The sequence below is a fragment of the Phyllostomus discolor genome, chromosome 10, assembly GCF_004126475.2.
Source record: "Phyllostomus discolor isolate MPI-MPIP mPhyDis1 chromosome 10, mPhyDis1.pri.v3, whole genome shotgun sequence".
Classification (NCBI taxonomy): Eukaryota; Metazoa; Chordata; class Mammalia; order Chiroptera; family Phyllostomidae; genus Phyllostomus; species Phyllostomus discolor.
Window position 1 is genome coordinate 13,646,889 of NC_040912.2, and position 17,939 is coordinate 13,664,827.

Sequence of the window (17,939 nt, forward strand, 5' to 3'; positions counted from 1 at the left end):
CCAAGGTTTGAGCACCAAAAGAGAGAGAAACTTTCCCTTCTAAGAGCTTTTTGGAAAAAAAAATCAAATGTGATACCATTAAATTACAGCATTAAGTCCATAAAATCCAGGAATGGTATAAAAATTAAATTTGAATCTCTTCCCAATATACCCAGCTAGCCTCTCCATCTTGAATGGATTTACTGATAGTATGAAGGACTTCTTAGTGTCATTATTATTTTTTCTTTTAAAAAAATATATAATCTTTATTATATTTTTCCCATTACCATTTAGTCCCCTTAAAGCCCTCTCCCACCAGCAGTCACCACACTGTTGTCCATGTCCATGGTTCCTTTTTCCCTATTACTCAACCCCTCCACCTCCTCACTTCCCCCCACCCTGCCCCCACTGGCTGTCATCTGTTCCCCATCTATGAGTCTGTCTCTGTTTTGCTTGTTAGTTCAGTTTGTTTGTTAGACTCCACATATGGGTGAAAGCATATGGTATTTGTCTTTCTCTGACTGGTTTGTTTCACTTAGCATAATGCTCTCCAGGTCCATCCATACTGTTGCAATGGGTAAAATTTCCTTCTTTTTTTTATGGCCAAGAGGAATTCCATTGTGTAAATATCTGATAGTTGTTTCACCCACTTATCTATTGATGGACACGTGGGCTGCTTCCATATCTTGGTGATTGTAAGTAATGCTGCAATGAACACAGAGGTGTTTATGTTCTTTTGAATTAGTGTTTTGGGGTCTTTCAGATATATTCCCAGAAGTGGGATTGCTGGGTCAAAAGGCAGATACATTTTCAATTTTTAGAGGTATCTCCGTACTGCTTTCCACAGCGGCTACACCAGTCTGCATTCCCACCCACAGTGCACCAGCGTCTCCTTTCTCCACATCCTCACCAGCACTTGCTGTTTGTTGACTTACTGATGGTAAATGTGTGAGAGGGTATCTCATTCTGACAGGTGTGAGACGGTATCTCACTGTGGCTTTAATATGCGTCTCTTTGATGACTAGTGATGTGGAGCATCTTTTCATATGTGTATTGGCCGTCTGTATGTCCTCTTTGAAGCAGTGTCTATTCAGGTCCTTTGCCTGGTTTTTAATTGGGTTGTTGAGTTTTGTAAGGACTTGGTAAATTTTGGATATTAACCCCTTATCAGATGTATTAGTGAATATGTTCTCCCATTGTGTGGGCTGTCTTTTTATTTTGTTGACGGTTTCCTTTGCTGTGTGCATTATTACTTTCAAAGGCAGCCATTTAACATGAACTCTCTCGTTGGAACAGGACAGCTGGGAAGTGGTAGAAGGACTGAGGGGAGAGATGAACTACACCCAGGAGCCACCAGTTCAGACAGGATTTTTGCTGAAAAAGCGGAAATGGCCCCTGAAAGGCTGGCACAAGGTAAGACACGGGCCTTGGCCTCGGCCTCACCTTTATTTGCACCCAGACTACCGCACTCAACACTCGGTTCTTAGGCACTTAATTTGAAGTCGAAAATTGGGACCAAGGGAAGGGTGGCCATTTAAATGGAATGTTTTCCTGAATTGCACTTTCTTTCCCACAGAGATTCTTCTATCTGGACAAAGGAATCTTGAAATATGCCAAGAGCCAATCTGATGTAAGTCTCGTGTCAACCCAACATGCTGTTGGGGAATTCAGAAGGGCTGGCTGTCAGCTCACAGGTGGGATTGTGCACATGGTGGGGGCGGATTCCATTTCTCTGACCTGGGGGCCCCAGAGGGGTGGTACTTAATCACATGGAGCAGAGGTGGCCGCGCGCCCCACTGTCCCGGCTCTGGGTTCAAGGTGGGCTCGGTTCACCTGCTGAGTGGGGGTGGGGGGCTCCTCTCGACACCCTACTGTGTGTCCAGGGGACTGTTTGGGCCTTAGGGTCACACTGAGGAGTTCTGTGGGTGGGAGAAGACATTTCCGCAGTGAGAACAGGAACAAAGCACAGGGCGAGCACCACTCCCACTGTTAGGGTGACTGAGGGGTTTGGCGGAGAACGCTTGGTGAAGGTGACATGGAGTGCCCCTTCGGTGTTGACTCTGAGCAGATGGCCCAAGGGGGCTCGGAATGACTGTTGGTTCTGCATGGGGGCCCTTCCCTCCTCCCTCCTTCCTCTCCTCGCCCCCCTCCTCGCGGTGCTCGTCCTGAAGCATTGTGTGCCTAACGTCAGACCCGAGGTAGCCTGCCTCGACTCCCTGTCCCCATTCCTCTTTTCAAATCACTTCCCCATGAATTCAGACTCTGGAAGCTGATTCTGCAGGAGGCAGTGCAGGCGAAGGTAAATTCGCTGCTGCGCAGTCAGTCCACGGGGCTCACCTTCTTCCTCAGTGGCTGTGTAAACCCCTTGTTACGTCACCCCTCCCAGGGTACATAAGGTGGCACACGTACGGCACTTAGAGCTCAGTACTGGTCCACGCTAAACGCTCGATATGCCGTAGTTCTTAGGGTTGCTGCGAGTGGGTGTGCAGGTAACGGCAGAGGGAAGGAGTGTCAAGGGTGTTACGGTCACTTTAACACCTGGCTCTCAAGTGACCGCTGCCTGCCTCTGCAGATAGAGAGAGAGAAGCTGCATGGCTGCATTGATGTTGGGCTTTCGGTGATGTCTGTGAAGAAGTCGTCCAAGTGCATAGATCTGGACACAGAGGAGCACATCTACCATCTGAAGGTGAGGCCACCCCCCGGGTGCCAGCTCCCGTTGCAGAGTTCCTTCCTGCTGCCATACGGGGCTGCTGGCGATGCCTTTTCAATATTTCCAAACACCTGGCCAACAGGTAGATCTTCAGTGTGAAAGTATTTCTAACAGGCACTATTGTGAGGGACTGTCACGCTGCTGAAGGTTTAGCATCCTTTCCCCTCACTCCCCGTGACTGTGGCTGTGACCAATAACCAGAACGTCATGTTTCCAAATACAGGGCGCCCTGGCCCGGAGGGTGCCATCTTTAGTTAAGAACCACTTACTGCAGGTTAAGCTGTGTTCCTTGAAATATACTATTTAATATTTAGTCTTATAGTTTTGGCTACTTTTAGATAGATCCATTAAAATGCTCATATTAAATTGAATGTTAAGAATTTTCCCCCTAAAGTGCAGGCTTCTAAATAGTAGCTCTCAGCGCTGCTTGACTCCCGCTGCCCCTCTGTCCTGCAGGTAGTAGAGATGGTTGAAAGAGTGAAACAAGAACTCGGTGGATTCAGATCTGGTTCAATCCTTGGCCTGGTTACTTACTAGATGTTGGCCTCTGGCAAATTATTTAATCTCTGAAAGTCTCAGTTTTCTCACCACCCAAAATAGGAATTATTCCAGTAAGAAACTTGATATAATACCTGGCCTACAGTAATCTCCATAAGTTCAGTTATTGTATATAATTATTTGGTGGCACCCACATGATGGAAATTGAGAAAATGTTAGAACTCTTTTCTCACTTGGCCGCATTATTTGGACTGCTGGCAATGGGGGCTGAGAGCTGGGAGAGTAAAAGCACGAGATTCTGAGCTCCGTGTCTTCAGGGGTCCCTCCCCATCGCGTACATGTGGTGCCCAGGCAGATGCACCCAGCGCGTGCCTGTGAGTGACTGACCGCACAAGACAGTCAGGCCCTTCTGTTTCCCAGCCTACGCCTGTGCCTGTGGGTGCAGTTAATTGTGTAAAGCAGGGTTTCTTACCCTCAATGCTAGTGACCCGGTGGCCTGGAGGATTCTTTGCTGTGGGGGCCAATCGTGCGCCTTGTAGGATGTTGAGTGGCATCCTGGCCTCTACCTACTAGATGTCACCAACAACCCCCTCCAGTTATGACCACCAAAAATGTCTCCAGACATCGCCACCTGTCCCCTGGGGGGAGGGGCTAAATCACCCCTGCTTGAGAACAACTAGTGTGAACTAAAGAAGGGAGAGACCTATAATCTTCATTAAAAAAAAAGAAAGATTTGCCCTGGCTGGCGTAGCTCAGTGGATTGAGCGCAGGCTGCGAACCAAACATCGCAGGTTTGATTCCCAGTCAGGGCACATGCCTAGATTGCAGGCCATGGCCCCCAGCAACCACACATTAATGTTTCTCTCTCTCTCTCTCTCCCCCTCTCCCTTCCCTCTCTGAAAATAAATAAATAAAATCTTTTAAAAATAGATTTAAGAAAGAATGTTTTCTGTACTCCCATTTAAATGGGCTATCTTCTTTAGAATAATTTAGATTGTTTCTCCACATAGTTCCAATGGCTCCTAGTTCTGTGTTTTGACACTGTCAGGAAATTATAGGTTCTTATTCACCCACTATTCTAGTTAACTGAATAAAAGTGATTATTAATTCCTAATGTTTAAAGAACTAGAATGCCTTAAGATACATTAAGTGCTTAATATCATGATTAACACAGTTTCATACTTCTCTGCGTTGATTCACTTCAAGTTCTATTTGTGTTTCTTATTCATTCTCTGAACATCAACTGTGACTGTCAGTATAGGTCTGGGTAGTTATCTGAGGCTCCTACTTTATGGCCTCAGAGGCAGGCAGTTTTTAAATGGGGCTCATCCAGTCCCTTTCTCTTATTTTATAGATGAGGGCTCTGGCAGCAGAGTTCATTGCTGTCCATCCACGGTCCCAGAGCCACTTGAAGGGCTGAAACAGACCCCAGGTCTGTTCTTTAATTAAGTGCTTTTATCCTTCTACCCTGTTCAACCAGTACCCAGTGAGTCTCGATGAACACCCTGGACGCACCGATTGCTAGGGGCCTCTGAGGGGAGGTCAGTGCTCAGGGTGATGTAGATGCCTGTAACATTCCTGCTAACCACATCTGGGAAATGAATATACTTCAAAAACACGATTTAGGGGAGACAGAGAGGTGAGCGCTGGTGTCGCTTCTCCCTATACATGTTCAGTAGCCCCTGGAGGGGTGTGGAGCCTCGTACCTGCTTCTAATGAACACTTCCTCAGTGAATGATGCTGCTCTCAGCTCTTTCCACGTCCTTGCCCTCAGCAGCGGCGTCTGTAAAGGTTATAACAGGATTGGCCTGAGTTTTTCCTTTTAGAAGTTAACCTACTATGCATCCTTTTGGGGTGTTATAAATTGCCACTGCATGAGTCTTGGTGTTCCAATATATAGGTATATGTCATTTTTCACTTTGAAAATATTAATATGCCCTTATATGCACACAAAAATGTGGACTATTAAGAAATGTATATGGTGCATAGGTGTCCGTTATAGTCTTTGTCATACTTTTATGAACATTTGAAATATTTTGTCCTAAAAGTTACTCTTTACAAACATTATTCTTCATGGAAATTACACATTGATAGATAGATACTCATCTGTGGAGAGAGAATGGCTAAATGTTTGTGTGTGTGTGTGTTTGAGAAATCCTGGCGATCACCAATAATAGTTATCTGGCTTTTTCTGTTTCTGAGAGCAGGAGAAATGTTCTTTTAAATAACCTTCACATGTACTAACATGTATTCCTCAGCAATGTATTCTTTGACAGAGAAGATTAACCTGGTTAAGTATTTTAGGAAGAATTTGCTAATTCCAGTTCAGAGAAGATTAATCTGAAATGTCCTGATTATAAAAGAGTTTGAAAAGAAATAGGGCGCTCATATCTTCAGCAGGGAGAGGAAAAGCTCAGATAAGAGGACTTGGAAATGCTTGGAGACGTGTGAATGTGAACTTCAGATTTAGTTGTCTAATATAACTCACACTGGTTTGCTTTCTTAATAATAGCGTAACGATTGGACCCTTTCATAGACGGCCTAAATATGTACATTATGAAGACCGTCTTTACTCTCCGTTTCCCCCTCAAATTTGTTCCCATAGATCACACAAATGTAAACTAAGTCAATAAACTGATATTTCTACATTTCTGCACGTGCCAGTGTGAAAAGAGAGGGTGTCCAGGGTGACCTTGATTTGGTGAAGAATGGTTCCTTTCAGTGAGTGACACTCTCGTTTCCTCCTTTTAACTGAACACAATTCAGGTAAAGTCCCTGGACGTCTTTGAGGAGTGGGTGTGCAGACTCCGCCACCACAGGATGTACCGTCAGAACGAAATTGCCATGTTTCCCCATGAAGCCAATCACTTTTTCCCGGGACCCACCGTCACGGACTCTGTGGATGGGGTCTTTGACTCCATGTCAAGTAAAAAGGTAGTCAGTTGCCAATAATGAATCTAAAAAAAGGGGGTGGCTTTGGGTGGGGAAGTCCCACCTTGGCGGGGGCGGGTGCTGTTTTGGAAGAAGGGGAGGCTTGGGGGCAGGCGCAGGTAAGCTTGAGCTGGTTTCAATGGGCCTGTTTGCCCAGCCAGTCGGAGCCGGGTCTGGGGAGCATCTGTCTTCTCTGGTTTTTCTGGGACAGTGACTGAAGCAGAGCGTGAAAAGAGGGGTTTATCAGCCCTGAACGCTCCAGCTTTCTCTTGACCAGTTTGACTTTGGTTTTCTTACCTGGTTGTGAAATGCAGCAGGGACATTTGTGGCTATACAAGACTGCAAAATCTCCCAGCATGTATATCATTATTTTGATATGATTATCACTTGACAGGAGAAGACATGAAGGACTTTAGTCCAAGGCCACCCAGCATGGTATGGCCAAGCTGAGGCGACAGGCCGACCTAAGTTCTTCAGAGGAGTGCTTTGCTAGAAGCTTCTTTCCAATTACAGGAAGAGGGATCCCAAGAGCGACTAGCCCACGGTGGTGCCCTTTTACCCTAACGTGTCTGCACGGGGGTCTTTTCCCTTACAACGTGTTTTTGTGTTCCGTGGAACAGCGCAGCAGTATATCAAAGCAGAATTCGCTTCAGACCGGCAGCAATCTGTCCCATCCTTGTGGTGGGGAGGCACGAGTTCCGTTGTGGCTGCAGTCTTCGGAGGACATGGAGCAATGCTCAAAAGGTAGAGTGACCCACAACCTCTGCTGCTGTCCGTCACGGCTCTGAGGTTACACTGCTCGTGTGTTCACACCTCAGGTGAACTTACCTCCTGCTTACCTCCTTCCCCAGCACTGGGCTGCGTTCCCTCGCATGTTTTGCTTATTCAGTCTGCACTTCGTGACACTTTCCTTGCAGAGTTTCACGTCTTCCCCTGGGGTTGCGTACAGCCCCGGGATCCCAATGACCTGTGAACAGGCTTAACAGGTTCTCCAAGCGATTCTGATGACACCAGTGTTTGAGTGGCATGATCTTAATGCATTTGGACTTTGACTCCACGGCAGAACCAGCTACTGTCGCCCAGTGAACAGCAAACTGAGGACTGTTCTTGAGTTAGTGACCCAGGAACTGGTTTAAGAATACTGTTAACTCTTGTTAGGTCGATCTGCAGAGGATCATCAGGGCCCTCATGCAGGTCCATGGTCAACCAAGTTATCTTTAAGGCCGGTGCAACCTTCACTAATTTAACTTGTACCGGGTCCTAATAAGTGGACAGTGACACCCTGTTATTGTGACATTTGAAATGATGGTGACGATTTGTGCCTACAATGTGCTAACACTCTGAAAGCACACTGCATACATTAGCTCCTTTAACTCCCAACCATCCTGTTAGTTAGGATAATTATCTAGAGCTAGGTGTATAATTGTCCCCATTTTCCAGCTGGGGAAACTGAGGCACTAAGCAGTTCTGTAATGTGCCCGAGATTCACAGTTCATTAAGTGGATTCAAAAGAAAGCAGCCTGGTTGTCCAGATCCATGCCTTTATCCACAACAGTCTGTTGCTTCTCTTGTAAAAAAAAAGGAAGTCAAATTTCCTGTCCTTACAGATGTGCATCCAATATAAGTAAATGAGAAAAGTAGCTGGTGCTAGCTACACAGTGAAACCTGAATGTCAAGTTAAGTGCTCCTGCATTGCCCTTTGCTTCTCCCCCACAGACCTGGCACACTGTCACTCCTACCTGCTAGAAATGAGCCAGCTGCTCCAAAGTATGGATGTGCTGCATCGGACATACTCGGCGCCAGCTATCAACGCCATCCAGGTTAGCCGGATCCCTCCTCCATCTGCATTCCGAGTCTCTTCTGCCTTCCTTTCTCCTCCCTGCCTTTTGCTAACAGCGGGTGTTGTCTGGTCAGATGCTTTGGCAAGGTCAAGGGGATGGAAGTCATCACTTTGCTGTGTGTTTTCCCCTGTTGCTGCGGTGGACTTTACTGTCTGTGCTCTCTTTCCCATTTTGAAACAAAGGGTGGAGCTTTTGAAAGTCCCAAAAAGGAGAAAAGATCACACAGGAGGTGGCGGTCCAGAGCTATTGGCAAAGATGCCAAAGGAACACTACAGGTAACCACTGCCTCCCCAACGGGCTGGATTCTTCTCTACGCCCCGAGCACTAGGGGCTACTTGAACTCAAGTAGAATAGACAAGTGGGCATTCTAGTTATTCTCTCACATACCCTGTGCGGAGAGATGACTTCAATCACTTAGGTTTTTCTGGACACTAGAGTAGGTATGCAGTGGATATTGTGTAAGGGAAAATAGTGTGAGGTTGGAGGGATATAGCCATTTCTAGGACTTGGGTTTCTCCTCCTTTCATGCTGGGCCTGCCTGCCGCGCCCCTGCTTGAGTAGGCACTTTGATCCGCCCCTTCTGCTGCTGCTCAGTGGATTCCTCAACCCTCTGAGCTGGAGTTTCTGGGTACGTGATGTGCAGATGCTTTTTTGCCTCTTGTCTCCAGTTTCCCGTCGGATGTTTACTGTGCCACACTAACTGCTGGCTTTCCCAATACCGGCTCAGCCAGAGGCCGAGATCTGCAGCTTGGTCATTGCATGTTAAACTGCAACATCATTAGGAATAAACCAGAAAGTAACAGATACGTCATCTGTCATATTCTTGTAGACTCTTTGGTTCGAAGCGGCTTATGGGCTGAACTAAATACAAGAGTGATTTCTGTACAAATATGTGAGAAATTAGATCATTTTGTAGAAGCACCAGGAGCAAATTAAACACACACACACACACACACACACACGTTTTAAATCCTACCCACTCTAACAACCTAGACCCCGGATGACCGTTGCGGGGAGGAAGGAATTGAATGGAACTGAGAAAGAACATGGCAGCTTGGGTGGCCATTTTCAGCCTGTAGCTTCAATGCTTCTGTTATTTGTCAAGAATACAGCAGTCTCCCCTCAACTGCAATTTTACTCCCCCTGGTTTGTTTCCTATGGTCAACCTTGGTCCAAAAATATTAAATAGAAAATGCCAGAAATAAACAATTCATAAGCTTTAAATTGCATGCCCAGATGATTCAGCGCTGTCCGAGGTTTCAGGCGTTCCCGGGGGGGGGGGGGGGGGGTCTTTTAACTTATCCCCGTAAACGACTGATTGCTTGTAGGCAATTTCTCACCCATTTTTATTTTTGCAAGAAGCCAGTACAGCTTGCAATAGAAAGTGCTTTCCTGAGTTTTCATTTATTTTCCTTATAAGTAATCATTCAACAGAAAGACTTTCCTACATATAGTCCTTTGCCTACTACTTTCCAGTCTTAGAAACATATAAATATTCTAAGTAATTTGCATCTGAAAAGTAATATCTCCTTTTGGTGTCACTTCAGGTCCCTAAACCTTTTTCTGGCCCACAAAGACTGCACTCTTCCAATCCTAATTTGTCAACGCTAGACTTTGGAGAAGAGAAAAACTATTCCGACGGCTCTGAAACCTCATCCGAGTTTTCCAAAATGCAGGAAGATCTGTGTCATATTGCCCACAAAGGTGAGTGAGCTTGCTTTCTCCCTAAGGTGTCCGATGGAAATGTTAAATGTGAGTCTGAATGTATGCTGTCCTTGGAGAGGGGACCTTAGTAGGGTAGTTTGCTGATCTATGAGATTTTAGGCAACCCAATTTATATTTTATTTTATGTCCCTGGGAGTAGGGAATGTACTGGCAAAAAGGTTTTTTTTTTTTGTTGTTGTTAACATTACTGTTAGGGGAAATAGTGAGAGCATTAGGTATAATTTAAGAGTTGAGCAATTTATATTCTGCCAATGGGGGTGCGAATTGGTACTATTCTGGAGTACACTATGATATTATGTTTCAACTTAAAAAATCTGCCTATTCAGTAACTCCACTTTAAAGAAACCATTTGTAGGAATTAAAATTTATTCCAGTAAAGATATGCATTGTAGCATTGCTTATCACATCAAAAATTAGAAATAGATGTTCAACATCATTAGCCATTAGGAAATGCAAATTAAAACCATGCTATTACCACACACCTGTAAGAATCACTAACACTAAACAAAGTACCGACAGCACCAACTGCTGGTGAGAATACGGAGAAACTGGCTCTCTCATTGATTGCTGGAGGTGATGCAAGATGGTACAGCCACTGTGTATAGCAGTCTGGAAATTTTATATAAAAATAAACACACCATGAACCTAGTGTTCACTCACATTCCTGGGCCTGTATCCCAGAGAAAATATTAACTGAAGTCCACAAAAACCAAACTGTATGCAAATGTTTAGAGCAAGTTTATGTGTATTAGCACAAAACTGGAACAACGCTAATGTTCCTCAACAGGTGAGTGGTTAAACAAACTATGGTACATTCTTACAATGGAACACTACTCGGCAATGAAAAGGAGCAGACTGTGGTTATGCACAAGAAGTTGAGGGGATCTCAAGGGCATTGTGCTGACTGAAAAGTCAATCTCGAAAGATTACATAGTGTATGATTCCACTTACTAACGGTTTTGAAGCGATAAAATTAGAGAGAGGGGGAAGAGATTAGTGGCTGTCGGGTTACAGACAAGGAGGAAAGAGAGGGGAAAAGTATGGGTGTGATTTTAAAGGTTAGAAAGAGGGACTTGGTGGTGATGGAAAGTTCTGTCTCCTGATTCTGGTGGTGGTTCATGGATCTACACATGTGATAAAATCACACTGACCTGTATTTACACACGTGTACACAAATAAGAGCACGTGGAACTGGTGAGATCTGGGTAGGAGCTGTCGGCTCTCCCAGTGTCAGTTCCCTGGTTGTGGTGCTGTGCTGCAGTTATGCGAGACGTCACCACTGTGGGGACCTGGGTGTAGGGTGCTCAGGACTTCTCGGTATGGTTTTTGTAACTTCCTGGGAGTCGATAATGATTTCAAAATAGAAAGCTTTAAAAAATTAGAAATAACCGAAATGCCCCACAGTCGAGGGACTAGATTTTTTCAATGTAATAGAATCATATGGCAGAAGAGTTCATAGCCACATAATACTAACATCTGCCTTCTTCCAAAGTCCGAGCTGTCTGCCAGGTATTTGTTAAGCACTTTACATGCACTGTCTCGTTAATTCTAGCAACAGCCTATGGGGTAGGTGTTGCTGTCTTCTCCGTTACACAGTTAAGAAACCTGAAGCTTAGAGAAGCCAAAGAACTCCCTGAGGGTCACATGGTAGAAAGCAGCCAATCTGAGACTTGAATCCTAACTGGCCTGACCCTGGAGTCTGTGCTCCTCCCCTGGTGTCTCAATGCCCTCACAGACGGGGCTGCCAGGGTTATTTTATAGAGATAGAAAGATGCTCATAGCATGTCGTTGACTAAAAATATAAGGTCACAAACAATATATAGGCATGGTCCCAATTTTTCAGAAGAAATAAACTATACAAGCCTGGTATACACAGATATACTCAAAAGTCTAGAAGGAGATACACCAGCATTTTTGTGATGGAGGCTGGAGTAATAAATACTTATCTTCTTTGTGCTTATCTTTTAAATTTCATATATTAATCATTTTTCACTTTTTTAAAAGATTTTATTTATTTTTTAGAGAGGAAAGGAAGGGAGATACAGAGAGAGAGAAACATCAATGTGCGGTTGCTGGGGGCCATGGCCTGCAACCCAGGCATGTGCCCTGACTGGGAATCGAACCTGCAACACTTTGGTTCCCAGTCCACGCTCAATCCACTGAGCTACGCCAGCCAGGGCTTTTTTTACTTTTTCAAAATTGTTATTCAAGTACAATTGTCTCCATTTGCCCCCACCCCCACCCCTCCCTGTTCTACCTACCCCCACCTCCTAACCCTCGATCCTACCCCTTTGGCTCTGTCCATGTGTCCTTTACACATCATTTTTAAAGGAGAAAATGGGTTAAATTTTTCTGAATGGGAGGGCTGTGTTTACTGCGGGGAAGAAGACCTTCTCTCTCTTGCCTTGCTCTCCTAGACCTGTGTTTCTCTCCCTTCCCACTACTAATTCCTTCAGCTCTCTGTTCCCTCGCCCTACAAACCTGAAACACGTTGGCTGTGAGGAAGCCGTTTTATGCTCTTTGCAGTGCCCACCTCAGACTCTGGCCCTAGTTCTTACTAGGGCGTTGTCAGCGTCTTGCAGTGCTGTTACATGATCCCTCTGTGGGATGGGTGGCCGTGCTACCCTGGCCCTTTAAATAAGACTCTTCTCACGTCCCCTTGTGTGTTCTCTGCTGTTAAAGGATCCGTTATAACTAGGGCATTGCATGTTAGGTTTGGAGGGAGGAAAAGCCTATAGAGCACCATTACTTTTTAATAATATGAACTGTCTTTTTAAAGGTGGGAAAATCACTCTCCCGACAGAAGGGAAATAGCCCGGCTTTAACCTCTGCTGAAGAAGCTGCCTCCCCAGCAGGAGAGCGTTATTGAGTGGATCCATCGATCCCATCCTCCTACAGAGAATCAGACTCAGACTCATAGACAGTCTCTAATGGCCTCAGCCAGCGGTTCTGTCTTTTGGGCTTTGTGAAAGCCCACTGGCTGCAGAGCTACCACGTACCTAGACAAGGTCAAGGTCTGTGCTCCCAGGAAGGCTGGGGCGCACTTATTCCACAACAGCTAGCACCTGGTGGGCTTATAGACAGCGACCTCCACAGGGAGCCTGACGAACTGCGGTCCTTTCCTGCCGTATTAACACCCACACAGAGACTGCAGAATCTCGGGAGTCTCTCCCACGGGCTGTAACTCAGAGGCCTCATGGGCTAAAGTTCGCTCTCAGGTTTGCCCAAAGTCCGTGACCTTCATGCTTTCTCGCTCCCATACATTTCTTCGGCATAAGCCTGATTTTCTTGCTGACACTTGATTGTACTTTCTTGACCACATTGCTAATTTATTGCCTATTTTCCAGCACAGTTGAACTAAAGCCAAGAATTCTACTGATTTTGTAATCTGCTATATACCCACCATTTCTTCAACTTGTTAAATTGCATTGGAATTCTCCCTGTTGTGTAGAAGTTAGAGCAAATGGTAGGCAACCAATATATAACCATCGTAAAAAGTGCTTGTTATGTTTTATAGACTATAAATTTGTTTTTTATGGTGTATCTTTGAACTAATTCTCATTGGTTCACGCGTCTGGCTTTGTGTTTATGCTGACACATAAAAAACAAAAAGTCCTAAGATCTAAAAGTCATAAGTAATTTACACAGCATGTATTAGCCATCACATTCCCCAAATTGTACTTTATGGAGCACTTTACCCATAAAAGGCTTTGAAAACAAAAGATTTAAAATGTCTGGAGAACGTTGACTGTAGTTTCCTCTGCAGTTATGCAAGAGACGATAAATATTAAAGGTCCTGATAAGTCCGTCGAGCAGCAGAAGTTCTATGAGCTTGTTTAACTCAATTATTTGCAATGTTATTTGGGGAATTCCCCGCCTCCTCTCCAAACAGCTATGAGCTGTTATCACGATGGAGCTAAAATTTCTTAAGAACATACTTCAGGAACACTGCAAATCACAAGCCCCTTTGGAGCTAGCCCCCACGCCCGCTGAGTCAGAGGGCAGGCGTTCATCCTGCGCCACCTCTGTGGCGGACTGGCTGCGGGCATTCGGCCGCGCCGGACCTCCCTGGGCCTCAGCTGCCGCATCTGTGAGACGTCCTAAGTGGTTGTTCTGACTCTTTTAGCTCTCTGATCCTGTAATGGTCTTCCATGATCAATTTGCACCGAATAGAAATAATTCATACTGTTGCATATTGTTACAAGGATATTTTATGAGAGTTCCAGTAGTGACAGGAACCGAAATGACTGGACTTGGGGAGCAGATTTAGGGTGGGAAGCCAGGAGTCGTATAGGACTGGGGTCAGGGTGCTCCAGATCGAAGTGGAAGTTCACGGTCTCCCTTGGAAGGGAAAACCTGAGGTTTCACAGATACTTCTGCAGTCTGTGGAAGGTGTTTTCAGTGAGAGACATCTTCATGTACAGATGTAAAGGCTAGCAATAGAACAATATTAAATTCTATTAAACTTGATAGTCTTTTGTTTTTGGATCTCTTCCCGTGTTGAGTTTTAACTGAGTGATCATTTTGTTTATTTATTTACTTATTTATTTTTATCTTTAAATTAAATTTATTGGGGCGATATTGGTTAATAAGATTATTATAGGTTTTGAGTGTACAATTCTGTGATACATCATCTTTATATTGTGTGTTTACCAACCAAAGTCAAATTGAGTGGTCACTTTTTTAATGGTTTTGAGCATATGGAAGCATTGAATAAAAAACCAAGTATGTCACAGTGACATTATTTTCATCAATTAAAAGCTAAAAGATATACTCATATATGGCTTAAAGAAAAGCCATATCATTTATCAAACATAATTTAGCATAAAGATCTGCTAAGCAATTGTATTTATGTAAATAATCAGTAAGTAGGACCATTTAATTAAATCAGTCCATACACTTAAATTTAAAGAACCATTTAGATAAAATATAGTTTAGAAAGCATTTTAAAACCCTCAACATTCTATGAGGTTTGAAAATTAAGGGACTCAGATTACCAAAGATCAAACCACCCCAGATAGTTTAGGGATGTTAACATTCTAAAGAAAATTCACCAAAATGTGGTTTCAATTCAAAACAGGGAAAGGTAAATCGTGAGTCCTACTGTGTGTTGGGTGCTATATAATAGCATGTTTTTTCACTGTTTCCTTAAAGCATTCTTGAGACATGGGCATCACCCACACATACAGAGGTGGAAACTGATGGTGTGTCTGATATCTAAACAGTAACTGAGTGGTAGAGGCAGGATTGTGGGTCACGTTGGCCTTGTTACAAAATTTCTTAACCTTTTACCACACTGCTACCAGAAAGGTGACATTTGTGATTGTCCCGTCTTCCTTAAGACCTTATCCCTTTCTGATGCAGAGAAAATTCCAGAGGAGCATACAGGTAGTGACCACGAAGTGTCAGCTGTGTGATGCCTATGGCATTCTGTTCTGTAAGAGGCTCGACCCCAGTCCCTCTAAGTACCGTGAGGGGACCTGAGAAATGGCTGAAGATAGCCTGGGAGAGAGATGAGGAAACCAAGATGCCAGAATTGCCTTCCAATATTTGAAAACCTCAGGAAGAGGAAGTAGTTGTTTGCCAAGGAGGAGCCACTGGGGACAATGTCAAGTTAGGAACCCAAAGGACTTCCTGACCCCAGAAGAGTGGACCACTTTGGGAGACACCGAATGCTCTGAGAAGCGTGGAACCAAAGACAGTTCAACAAGGGCCTTGGAGGTGGAGAGCTGCTGGTCATTCTGTGTGGCGGTGGCCTTCATGATCATTGAGGTTCCGGGCAGTTGTGAGCGCCTAAGACTTTTATGTGGTCTTGTTTATTATCAGATACCCGTTGACAGGACACGGCCATTCAGCGTTCTTTTTCTCTGGCATCGTGTTAGAAATCTATAAGGAAGCTCTCCCGTCACAGAGAATATTCCTGACCTCTGAGGTTCTGTGTCTTCGGTGATTAATGTAAATGTGACCCCCTATGAGCAGCCTTTAGTCAGCGCTCTGTGTGTGCCAGGTCATGAGGCTGCTGTGAAGGACTGTTTTAATGTCCCCTGAGGGAGCCCAAGCAGTCATTGAAGAAATTTAGTGCATGCGGACCTGGGCTTCTGAGCCCTTTTGTCATGTGGCTTAGAGAGTGCTTTACACCTTAAAATTAAATACAGTGACTATGCCCTGGCCAGTGTGGCTCAGTTGGTTGGAGCAGCATCCCATAAAACGGAAGGTCACGGGTTTGATTCTTGGTCAGGGCATGTACCTACATTGTGGGCTGAGTCCCAGGTAAGAGAGCGTATGGGAGGCAACCAATTGATGTTTCTCTATCCCCCCTCCCTTCCCTGCCCCCTACCCTCTGAAAGAAAGAAAGAAGGGAGGGAGGGAGGGAGGAAAGAAAGAAAGAAAGAAAGGAGGGAGGGAGGGAGGGAGGGAGGGAGGGAGGGAGGAAGGAAAGAAAGAAAGAAAGAAAGAGACTATATGAGGTTCTTTCTGCTAACTTTATGCCCACCACAGTCTTATCAGCTATGCATTTTGAACCAAATGGTGTATGTTCTACCAATTAAAAAATTTTAATAGGAATCTTCCAGTGTGGTTGACTGCCCAGTGTTCAACTGGGCAGGCCATCTGGAAGCCAGAGGAATTGATTTAGTAAAGTGGTGACCAGCTGAGTGCCACATTTATTTAATTTAGAGCAATAAATAAGACAGTGAAAAAAAATTTTTTGCAATTAGGTAAGGTCATGAATGTTAACTAGACTTACTACAGTGATCATTTTGCAGTGTGTACAAATATTGAATCATTTTGTTGTATACCTGAAACGAATGTTATATTATTAATTTTACCTCAATGTTAAACAGGAAAGAATTCTAATAATAAACTAGAGAAACTTCAAAACAACGGCAGTAAAGTGGCAGCTCCCCAGGACCCACTCAGCTGGGTGGCGTGTTCTGCGGCGTCGCCCAGGCCGGGAGGGAGCGCCTATGAGGGCACGAGAGGCTGTGACTCCATTGGGGGCTCGGTGCTTTCCAGCTGGGTCTGCTCTCCCACCGCTCCACAGAGTCTGGTCAACCCCTCACTCATAGAACCCCTGCCCTGCAGGCAGTTATCTGTAGGCGTTGTCCTGGCAACAGAGGAAAGCACCCCCCTAAAGCTGCTGCCTGTATTTCGGAAGACCGCAGTCTCCACCGTTTGGCCTTGTCCTGCGCTTCTCTCCTCACCATCCCTGTTACCATCACAGTAACATCTGTTATTTATTCTGTGCTCTGCAGTGGGCTAGTGCTTTACCTGCTTTATCCTATTAATCCCCTCATGGTCTTAGGAAGTAAACGCTATTACCATCCCCATCCACAAATGAGGAAACCGCGTCATCATACACTTGCCCCTGGTCGCACGGCGAGGGAGGGATGGAGCTGGGGCAAGTCCAGGGCTGGTGCTGGAGCCCACACTGCTGGTCACTCTGCGGGGCTGCCCGCCATTTCATTTCAGCGCAATCGAACCCTTTAAATCAAAGAGCTGAGTGTGTTCCATAGCCGTTATTAGAAAATTCAGTACCTGTTGACCTGTGACCTCTGTCTTATGTAGACAGAAGCACCACAATGTGTGTGTTTTTAAACAGAGTGTTTATTTGTGCTATGACTGTGAACATGCTCGAAGTCCACTGCTCAACACCACAGCCTCAGACCATTTCAGCGGCAGCCTACGGGAAGGTTCGGTCATCCTCACGGCTGTGAACGGAAAGAAGCCAGCCAATAATGCGCCTGTAGTTCCCGTCATACTAAGTGGGCCACTCTTGAATAACTGTCTCTAAAAAATCCAGAGCCATGGGATTCAATAATACACCAGGCCATTTGAGAAGTATGTCTCGTCGTTCTTCCTGCCCTTCTGAAACAAAGTATAATGAAGGAGATGGGGGAGATGATATTCAGATGTGATGGCCATCACCAGTAATTTAGATGGCACTTTCCTCATTTGTAGGAGGTCATGTGTACATTCTGTGCCCAACACCTGATGACCTGTTTTGCTGTATGTATTAGTGGGTGTTTTAAATTGAATTCATTGGGGTGGCATTGGTTAATAAAACCACACAGGTTTCAAGTATACGACTCAATACCACAGCATCTGCATACTGCACTGTGTGCTTAGCACCCAAGGTCAAGTCTCCTCCGCCACCATTTAGCCCCACTTGGCCCTCTTCTACCTCCCCCCACCCGCCTCCCCTCTGACGGTCACCATCCTATTGTCTGTGTCTGTGTGGTTTTTCAATCCCTTCA

At 45.0% G+C, this 17,939-nt stretch overlaps 1 protein-coding gene across 7 annotated transcripts in view; it reads left to right on the top strand.

Annotated features, from left to right (window-relative positions):
- Positions 1 to 17,939, top strand: part of OSBPL3 (oxysterol binding protein like 3) — a 160,311-nt gene that overhangs the window by 98,027 nt on the left and 44,345 nt on the right. For 5 of the 7 annotated variants that reach the window (XM_036010488.1, XM_028526160.2, XM_028526161.2 and 2 more), the window contains 8 exons: positions 1,276 to 1,392; positions 1,556 to 1,609; positions 2,552 to 2,665; positions 5,954 to 6,121; positions 6,739 to 6,862; positions 7,835 to 7,938; positions 8,142 to 8,234; positions 9,507 to 9,663. In XM_036010488.1, coding sequence (XP_035866381.1) covers positions 1,276 to 1,392; positions 1,556 to 1,609; positions 2,552 to 2,665; positions 5,954 to 6,121; positions 6,739 to 6,862; positions 7,835 to 7,938; positions 8,142 to 8,234; positions 9,507 to 9,663 — 931 coding nt within the window. The remainder of the gene's footprint in view (positions 1 to 1,275; positions 1,393 to 1,555; positions 1,610 to 2,551; positions 2,666 to 5,953; positions 6,122 to 6,738; positions 6,863 to 7,834; positions 7,939 to 8,141; positions 8,235 to 9,506; positions 9,664 to 17,939) is intronic. The other 2 variants (XM_036010492.1, XM_036010493.1) reach the window with 1 other exon arrangement.